Below are 10,077 nucleotides of genomic sequence, written 5' to 3'. Positions count from 1 at the left end.
TGTATTATAACAATCTTTAAATTAAAGCCAGCTTTGGTTTACCCAATAATTTTCATTAAAATGAATGAGAAAGCATACTGGTGAACCATGAGGTTAATAGTTGACAGTGAGGCATTCTAGTTTACAGACATACTATGCTCAAATTTGAAATTAGAAAACTGCTACACAGTCTATTTGTAAATATGAAATAAACATGTTTTGACTTCAAACAAAGAAGATATGTATAAAATTATTCTACACACTAAACTAAAGATGGTTACAATATAAATATATAGTGTCATTAAAAAAACCTGGCATTTTTATTAATGACCAACTTCTCTTGTTCCCATACATAGCTTATTCATTCCTTTATTGGAATTGAGACATAATAATTTCATAGATATAATGAATTTATTTGATTAAAATATTTTACTCAAGGATGAACATAAGCATGAGTAACTAGTTTATTTCAGTTGATTAAGTGGTAGTTACACAAAATATAGAATATTAATGGAATTCTTATAAATATTAAAGCATGATATGTGCATTGTACATATTTACTTTGTTATCATAAATGTTTCGATTATATAATCGATGATTGATCGAAAAAGGTTGTTCGATTATTTTCGATGATCGATTATGATTTTTGTCCGATTAAGAAACCCTAAATACTGTATAGCATGATAGGAAACCCTCATCTGACTGTCAGGTTATTAAAGGACAGTTTTATACTACATGTATATACCATTGAAAAATCAACTACTTTGTAAACAACAGAATAATTAATGTCATCTTAAACACTCATTCTGTTAGTGATAATATCATAATATTCACTTATATGCAAGTGATAATGTTAAGATAAACACTCATTCTGTTAGTGACAATATCAAGATAAACACTCATTTTTTGTGACATTGTCAAGATAAACACCCATTCTGTTAGTGACATTGTCAAGATAAACACTCATTTTGTTAGCTTGACTATTCGAAGAATATGAGAGCTATTGTAGTCGCCCCGGCGTCGGTGTCGGCGTCAGCGTCCGCGTCGGCGTCTGCGTTGGTTAAAGTTTTTTGTAAAGTCAAATATCTCAATCATTACTTGAGATATTCAATTGAAACTTACAATACTTATTTATAGTAACAAGGTACATCATATTGACAAGTTCGATAACTCTGCCTACAATATTGACAGAATTATGCCCCTTTTTAACTTAGAAATTTTGGTTAAAGTTTTTTGTAAAGTCAAATATCTCAATAATTACTTGAGATATTCAATTGAAACTTACAATACTTATTTATAGTAACAAGGTACATCAGATTGACAAGTTAGATAACTCTGCCTACAATATTGACAGAATTATGCCCCTTTTTAACTTAGAAATTTTGGTTAAAGTTTTTTGTAAAGTCAAATATCTCAATAATTACTTGAGATATTCAATTGAAACTTACAATACTTATTTATAGTAACAAGGTACATCAGATTGACAAGTTAGATAACTCTGCCTACAATATTGACAGAATTATGCCCCTTTTTAACTTAGAAAATTTGGTTAAAGTTTTTTGTAAAGTCAAATATCGCAATTATTGCTTGAGATATTCAATTGAAACTTACAATACTTATTTATAGTAACAAGGTATATCAGATTGACAAGTTGGATAACTCTGCCTACAATATTGACAGAATTATGCCCCTTTGGAACTTAGAAATTTTGGTTGAAGTTTTTTTGTAAAGTCAAATATCTCAATTATTGCTTGAGATATTCAAATGAAATTTAAAATACTTTTTTATAGTAACAATGTACATCAGTTTGCAAAATTGCATAACTCTGCCTGCAAAATTTGAAGAATTATTTGCCCCTTTGAAACTTAGAAATTTTGATTAAAGGTTAAAGGTCTTCAAAGATATTTACTTGAAACTTTACACATGCACTTAGGGTCATAATTGGAGGGTCATAATTGTATGTCACTGACCAAGTTCCATAACTCTATCTTGCATTAAGGCTGATTCATATCCCCTTTTCTACTTAGTCTCTTGGTTAATGTTTACATGCAAGTTTTACATATCTCAATAACTATTAAAGATATTTATTTAAAACTTCACATATGCATTTAGGGTCATAATTGTAGGTCACTGACAAAGATCCATAATTCTGTCTTGCATTTAGGCTGATTTTTCTCCCCTTTTTCAACTTAAAAATTCATGGTAAAGTTTTGCTTGTAAGCTGTTATCTCAATTACTACTGAAGGGTTTGTGCCCTTTTTGGGACAATTTTATGCATTCATAATAATAAAGCAGTGATTTACTTGATAAAACATCTTAATTAGAAGCCTATGTACCTTTTCTGTCAAATTTATGTATTCATAGGTAATTAGTATTATTATACTCAATAAAACAACCTTGTGACATTACCTTCCGAATAGTCAAGCCAATACTGTATAATTAGACTCTCTCTAAGGCCTATAACATGAATTTATTAAAAAAAATTAGACCTTTTGTGATGTTAAAAAATTTAACATTATCAAGGCTCTTTTACTATCAAGCACTTAGAATAGTCGAGCGTGCTGTCCTACTGACAGCTCTTGTTAGTGACATTGTCAAGATAAACACTCATTCTGTTAGTGACATTGTCAAGATAAACACTCATTCTGTTAGTGATAATGTCATGAGAAACACTCATTTTGTTAGTGATAATAACATGATATACACTGTAAGTGACAATAACATGATAAACAATGTCACAATAAACACTTGTCTAATTTTTTAGTGATAATATTCATGATAAATACTTTTAGTGACAAAGTCATGATATCGCTCACTGTGTTAGTGATAATTTCAAGATGAACACTCATTTTGAGAGCAACAATGTCATGATAAACACTCTTTCTATTAGTGATAATGTCAAGATAAACACTCATTCTGCTAGCAACAATGTCACTATAAACAAACATTCTTTTAATGAAAACGCATTGTCATTCCATTAATGGCTTGTCATGATATTTGTAATATGTTTGTAATAATGTCATGATAGATACTTATTTAGTTAGGGTTTAGTGTCTGTATTAAAACTATACGTGTATTTACATGTATTGAAAAGATCAGACTTGTACCAGACTCTGTGCTGATTAATATCCTTTATACGTACATGGAACTTTTATGTCCATCAGATTCTGCCATTGAATGTCCTATGCTTCTGTCATTTTTGTTTCCATCTGAACAGTGCATTTAAAGTTTGATAATTTGATGTATAAAATTGGCAGTGACTTAGCTTCTCTTTAGGAAGTTGCAAGACTGCAATTGCAAAAATGCAAAATTGATGGTTTTATGATAATTGACATTCTGTCAGAGACCAATGGTGGCACAGTTTGAACTCTGTTTTGTTGTAGAATAGTTATCATATAATTAGTTGAAGATGCAAAGCACTGTCTTGCATATAAGTCTTCTCATAGGGTGTCTAATATATTGTTGAATGCCTAAAAAACAATACTGGTTTGGCCATATGTTATGCATGTTAAGTATCTGTAAATAGAGCCCAGGTAAGAAGGGCATGCACACTGTTATTTAATACTATAGTAGGCCAAAATCTGTTTGTACCTAGTTATCAAGCAAAACAAAAGAAAGGTGCTATTAGGTCAGCTTTTATATTTCGATATTGAAAATACACACTGGCACTAAATTATTTACTTAACAAATGAAGTCTGTTTTTATAAAACAGTACATTAAAAGCATTGTAGATTATTGGAAAATTTTGGATAAATAGAAAACTGGATACAAACTTTTTTGTGACCTTGTGAGAACTATTTATTGGAATGAGCTGTTAAAGAACTGAAAATATATAAATGATGTTACTGACTGTTATAAAATAGATTTGTCTGAGATACATTACAGTTATCGGAACTTGATGATATTTGACGAAAATCTGGTGGTGGTCTTGCCATTTGAAGTAAATAATTTATGTATTTTCAGTTTTTGGGGGCCAAGCTCTACATCTTATGACAATTACAACTGATGCTTTGTAAACTGCTTGCTGCAGGCTTTTGCATAACAGACATTCGATGCTTCCCAAATTACCTCTCTGTCCAGTTCTGTAGATAATTGAAACTTTAGATATAGACTTACTGTGATGATTGTGTCTATTATTTGTTTTGCTGTGATAATTTATGGCGATCATACTTAATTATGTCATTATCATTAGGGTGGTTTTTATCATTCATAATAATTATATCAGCATCATAATGTAGGTAAATATATTGTTTCCTCAATCATCATGCCTACCTGATACTCTTAACCAGTCTAATTGTTTGAATTTTATAGACTGGTTTTAAGAAATTGTTTTTAAATATAGTTCTAATGACAACAAAAGATGCAACTAGTAAACCAGTCTTTGTACTGAATTTTTTGTTTTTATGGACTGGTATTCAGAAATTAGTAAGTGTCTAATGTAGGCAAAGATGCAACTGGTAAACCAGTCTTTGTTTTTGATTTTATATAGACTGGAATTCAGAAATTAGTAAGTGTCTATAATTTATATAGGCAAAGATGCAAATGGTTAACCTGTCTTTGTTTTTGATTTTATATAGACTGGTATTCATAAATTAGTAAGTGTCTAATGTAGGCAAAGATGCAACTGGTAAACCAGTCTTTGTTTTTGATTTTATATAGACTGGTATTCAAAAATGAGCTCTTAACTTCAGATTTCCCAGTGGTGATCAAGATAAACGGTAAAGAAGTCCTTGTATAATTCCCACTCACATCTGACATAGAAATTTACCCATCACATAGCATGTTGTTGTTGTTTTTCATTGCTGTTGTTGATTTCATAACAATATAGATGTTGTTTATTTATTTATTTTGTACTTTAAGCATTGTTTTATAGTCTATATGGGCTTTATGGTTTTAGATGTATTATAATATTATATCAATATAGTGTCACCACAAACTTGGATTGAAAAAAGGATGTGCAAGTGACTGTGGTATTGAAGGGCATCTTGACTTTTAAGAATTTGATTAGAATTACTTTCCCAAAACTATGAAATTTAGTCATAGTAAACATACATGTCAGTGTAATGGATGATGACTGTATGTCAAATTGCATGCCAAATATGTGTATCTCCATTCATTTTTATATCACATCTTTCTATTTTTGCATGCCTATATACTGTATATGTAACCAAATTACTCAATGTATCAATCATTCAACATTATATTGTATTATCGATTTTAAATGGACTTTTACATAAACATCTTTGTTGGTCACAAGACTTTTACGACATACTTTTTAACTTCAGATTAACAGACATTCTAGATGTACCATCGATAAACCCCCTGTCTGGGTAAAAAAATGCTTAAATAGGCTATTTTTAGTAATACTTTTCTTTTGATTATAACAACCTAACAGCTGTATGGCCACAAACAGCTTCCTGAAGGAATGAATTTAATTTTCTAAATGAACAACAAACCAAACCCAGTAATGATAAAATTTGTTGATAAATTGAGATCTGTATTGGAATATTTATTTTTATCAAATTTTTTCCCCGATTGGTTGCTATTTTTAGATTTTTTGCTGAATGATAAGTTATTTTTAGCTAGCCAATGAAAACTGATTCTATAAGAAGAATAGTAGGTGATTGGATTATTGTGTCATTTAAATTAATATGCGTCAGTGATTATGCTTAAATGATTGATAATGCATAATGTTGGGTTATATATATTTATGAAATATAAAGATGAATAATAATTGCTGTTTGAAAGGCCAAACTAGGTGTTCGGGGTACATAAATATTTCTCAAATAATAGCTTTATCTGTTGTTTTTATTGTATTTACTGAGTTATTGTACATGTACTTGGAATTTCTTTTAACATTTTTGCAGTAATATTTAAGATTTTAGTAATGGTGATTTATTATATTTAATGTGATTTTTCATGTTGCAAAACTACATGTATTAACATGTTTAAAGATTTTAATTTTTGATTATTCTAATTAAATTTATCTTTCCTTTTCATCTTTGGATTAACTGTTGTTATTTTTTAGTAGATATTAAAAGTTTAATATTTAAGTTTGCATTGTAATTAATTAGATGTATTATACATGTGATGAACGCAAAACTGCAGTATTACTTATAAAATAAAGAAGGACTTGCAACAGTTTTGTAGTCAGCCCTTTAATTTTGTATTGTAAGTTTTGCTAGACATTTATAATAATGTGCATGATAATGTTTTGATATGTTGTCTGGAGTGGTTTTAAATAATATATTTTATTTACTTATAACTTAGGGAATATTGTTACTTGTTTATTTAATAGATTGATCTCTTATCATTATTTTATATATATTTATATAATACATTTTATTTTGGTTTTTTTATGGCTAGTTTTTGTTTGAAATAAATACTTTTTTATAAAAATTGGTGCAAGTGTTATTGTTAGTTATGACAAAGAAGTTGAGCTGCCTACCCAATTAGTAGGAAAGTGTAATGGTTTTAAAGCTATGTGAAAAGAGATAACTATGTTCTAGTTCATGTGATAACTTTGATTTAAATGTCTGAGAACCAAATTTATCACCCCTTGCGGCTGAGGGGACACCTTTTCAAATTGAGGCATCAGAATTGAAGCTTTCTTTTAACCCATCTTGTATTCTTTCCTGTGAGAGATTGAGCGTTCATGTTAACTTTTTGGATCATCAGATGATATACCAATATGCCTGAAATAATGCAAAGAGAGACAGTATAACAAAATATTGAATTCTTGCTCCCACATTATTAGTTGCTTTATATAAACCAAATGACAAGATTTAGTGGGGTTTCCTTTGAAAGTTAGGGGTACAGTTTAGTTCTATTTCTTATACTGTAAAATGATGGGTAATTGGACCTAACTTTGAGCTGCTTACAATCAAGAAAATTTGGGTCACAATTTTTGTATGCCAAAGAAGAATGATTAATGTCACTAATTTCATTACAATATTTTATATGTAACAGTCTGAAATGAAAATACTATAAAATACTGTTAGATATAGTAAACTGTTTGTTGAAAATAACATAATTGTGGTTTTAAAGACATGAATTGTTTTATTTAGATTTGCATTGTTTCTTAAAAGGAACTAGCTTAATTCTTATAACAAATTTTAAAGAGCTATTGAATGTCAGAAACATGTATTGTTTAGGTTGGTTGGAGAAAAAAGATAATCTGACGTGTGAAGCCAAGGCTGACAGAAAATTTAAGCATTACTACCATTAATATTGTTAACATTATTAGTTTAAACAGTATTAATCTGAGCTTGATTGTTTAACCACATCTTGCAACTAAATGTTACTCACAATGAAGGGATATCATTATTAAGATTTACATATTGTATTATCATTTATCGTTATTCTTATTGTTATTTCATTACTGTTTATTACTCAAAATATACATTTATAGTTATATCATGATTTTATATATTACGAGGACTGTTTGATTTTACAGGACATACGTGACAGGGGGAGGAGGTTTAGGTGGTCAGATGAGCTCAATAGACGAGGCATATAACTTCTTCGCCACAAGAAACCCTCTTGATCTGGATGTTGGAGGTGAGTTTATTAAAAAAATATATCGGTCTGAGCGGTGTTTATCGGCTTTTTAACAACTGATTTGGAGTTTTGATGCATAGGAATTGACTACGAAGGCCATGCCATTGGTTTTGGGTTTTTTTGCATCAAAATGACATGTCCGGTTTTTAAAATATACTGTTTATACTTTAGATATTTACAATCCAAATAATGATTCACATGGAAAATAGGATTATAAGGATTATAAATTGTTAACCAGGTTTTCCGAAGGAAAAAACTGGTTATTAGATTGAGGTATGTCGGCGGCGCGGCGGGCGGGCGGGCGTAAACAATTTCTTCTGTGCGCAACTCCTCCTACATTTCTCAACGGATTTTGACCAAACTTTCTCAGAAGCTTTGTCATCAAGTGCACTGACACATATTGTCGGGGTTTTGCGATTAGATAATATTTGACCTAATTATGGCCCTTGTGTTTTTTTCCTTATATAAAATATATATAGTGAACAATTTCTTCTGTGCGCAACTCCTCCTACATTTCTCAACGGATTTTGACCAAACTTTCTTAGAAGCTTTGTTATCAAGTGCCTGGCACATATTGTCGGGGTTTTGTGATTGGATAATATTTGACCGCATTATGGCCCTTTGTATATTTTTTCCTTATACAGAATATATTAGAGAACAATTTCTTCTGTGCTCAACTCCTCCTACATTTCTCAACGGATTTTGACCAAACTTTCTTAGAAGCTTTGTTATCAAGTGCCTGGCACATATTGTCGGGGTTTTGTGATTGGATAATATTTGACCAAATTATGGCCCTTTGTATATTTTTTCCTTATACAGAATATATAGTGAACAATTTCTACAGTGCGCAACTTCTCCTACATTTCTCAATGGATTTTGACCAAACTTTCACAGAAGCTTTGTCATCAAGTGCCCTGGCGCTCACTAAATTCCCATGTTTCTTCCAAGACATCATTCAAGTATTTTTTTAAAATTGTGAACATACTTTTCTTGATATCGCACAAAACACCACACGCCAATATTGTTGACAAAAGAAAATGACAAGAGACGCAAAAATGCAAAAATTAAGCAAAAATAAAGTACTGTTTACCTTTCAAAAACATTTGGGAAAAAAAGGCGAATAGACAACATAAAATTTCTCAATCATTTTTGTTTGAGGAATATTAAAAAAGCCATAATTCCTCCTAAAAGTTCAATTAAAAACAAATGCCCCTTCATGACAAAGCTTCTGTGAAATATTTTGCTGAAAACCTGGTTGCATCGCATTGCGATGTTCCTTGTTATTGTTTAATCTCTATTTCTATTACAATAACAGAGTAGTGGCCATGCTGTAAGTTAACTGTTCTTTACATCCATTGGTACAATGTAAACCTCCATCTTTAACCTTTAGGTGGTGGTATAGGAGCTGGCATACCAAACTATAATACTGGTGGTGATTATGGAGGGGGTGGGGGCTACCAGCGGTCGTCACCGACCCCAAGAGTCACATTTGCTGATGAAGGACCCCCATCAACGTAAGACTTAACTTTCTACAAGTCATGTACTTTATAGAATATGAATGAAATGTGTATTTAGTGCAAGAATAGTAATTTGACATAAAATAAACAAAATGTATTATTAAAGTGAATTGGTCTATAACTGAGGGTCTGTAATTCCAGAGATAAGTATGTTGATAGTATATAGTGCCATTCATGATAACAATCAAAGAAATAATCATATATGGATGTTGAGCTTAAATTGAGAGATACATGGATGTTGTTGTTGTTAATTGTGAGATACATGATCAAATAAAACATATCTTAATATATGAAATAAATGATTGTTCTAAAACAAATACTGTTTTTCATCATATTAATATCAAAATAAAACCTCTTAGAACTTTATCAACATATTTTCTTAGAAATTTAACAAAGAAATAGAAATATTTTGGTAGACTATCCAACTAAAATATTTTGTTGTTTTTTATCAATATTTGAAGTACTTATTGAAAATGTGCCCATTGTAGACCAATTCACTTTAAGCTTATAGTAAATTAATGGTCACATATTCTGGTACAGCATCTATTACAGGCCTATGAAAAATTTTGGCATGCCATTAATTGTGTCCAATAACACACACATATCACAAAAAATAAATTTGAAATAAAAGTTTCTGATATGATTCATTTTAAATCTCAGATGGCTAATAGCGATTATAACTTGAATGTTTAGCCAGTGTATAGTCAAGCCCGAGTCTGCATATCTGTCCAGCCTATTATTGGGGGGCTGCCTATTTTTAGCATCCTGATTTAAAAGCACTTTCAAAATTACAATGGACTGTTTCAAATTCAAAATAGGGCAAAACCATTATACAGCTTATTTCAAGAAATTATTGTAACCATGTCATAGCAGAACTAGTCAGTTATATAATATAATTGAGCTGTGTCACCACAAAACCAACATAGTGCGTTTTCGACCAGCATGGATCCAGACCAGCCTACGCATCCGCTCAGTCTGATCAGGATCCATGCTGGTCGCTATCAGTTTCACTACTTGTTAT

The 10,077-nt window shown here is 30.6% G+C and overlaps 1 protein-coding gene across 1 annotated transcript; it reads left to right on the top strand.

The window, feature by feature from the left end:
• Positions 1 to 3,898: 3,898 nt before the first annotated feature.
• LOC132716622 (uncharacterized) lies at positions 3,899 to 9,053 on the top strand (the record flags this gene model as incomplete). The annotated part of the gene is made up of 3 exons (XM_060699933.1): positions 3,899 to 5,309; positions 7,436 to 7,539; positions 8,930 to 9,053. Coding segments are annotated over exons 1-3 (491 nt in total), but the record flags the coding sequence as incomplete, so codon positions are not given.
• Positions 9,054 to 10,077: the final 1,024 nt, after the last annotated feature.

Source organism: Ruditapes philippinarum, unplaced genomic scaffold, assembly GCF_026571515.1.
Source record: "Ruditapes philippinarum isolate M1 unplaced genomic scaffold, ASM2657151v2 ctg18901_1_1_1_1, whole genome shotgun sequence".
Classification (NCBI taxonomy): Eukaryota; Metazoa; Mollusca; class Bivalvia; order Venerida; family Veneridae; genus Ruditapes; species Ruditapes philippinarum.
This window is presented reverse-complemented; position numbering and strand designations above follow the sequence as displayed.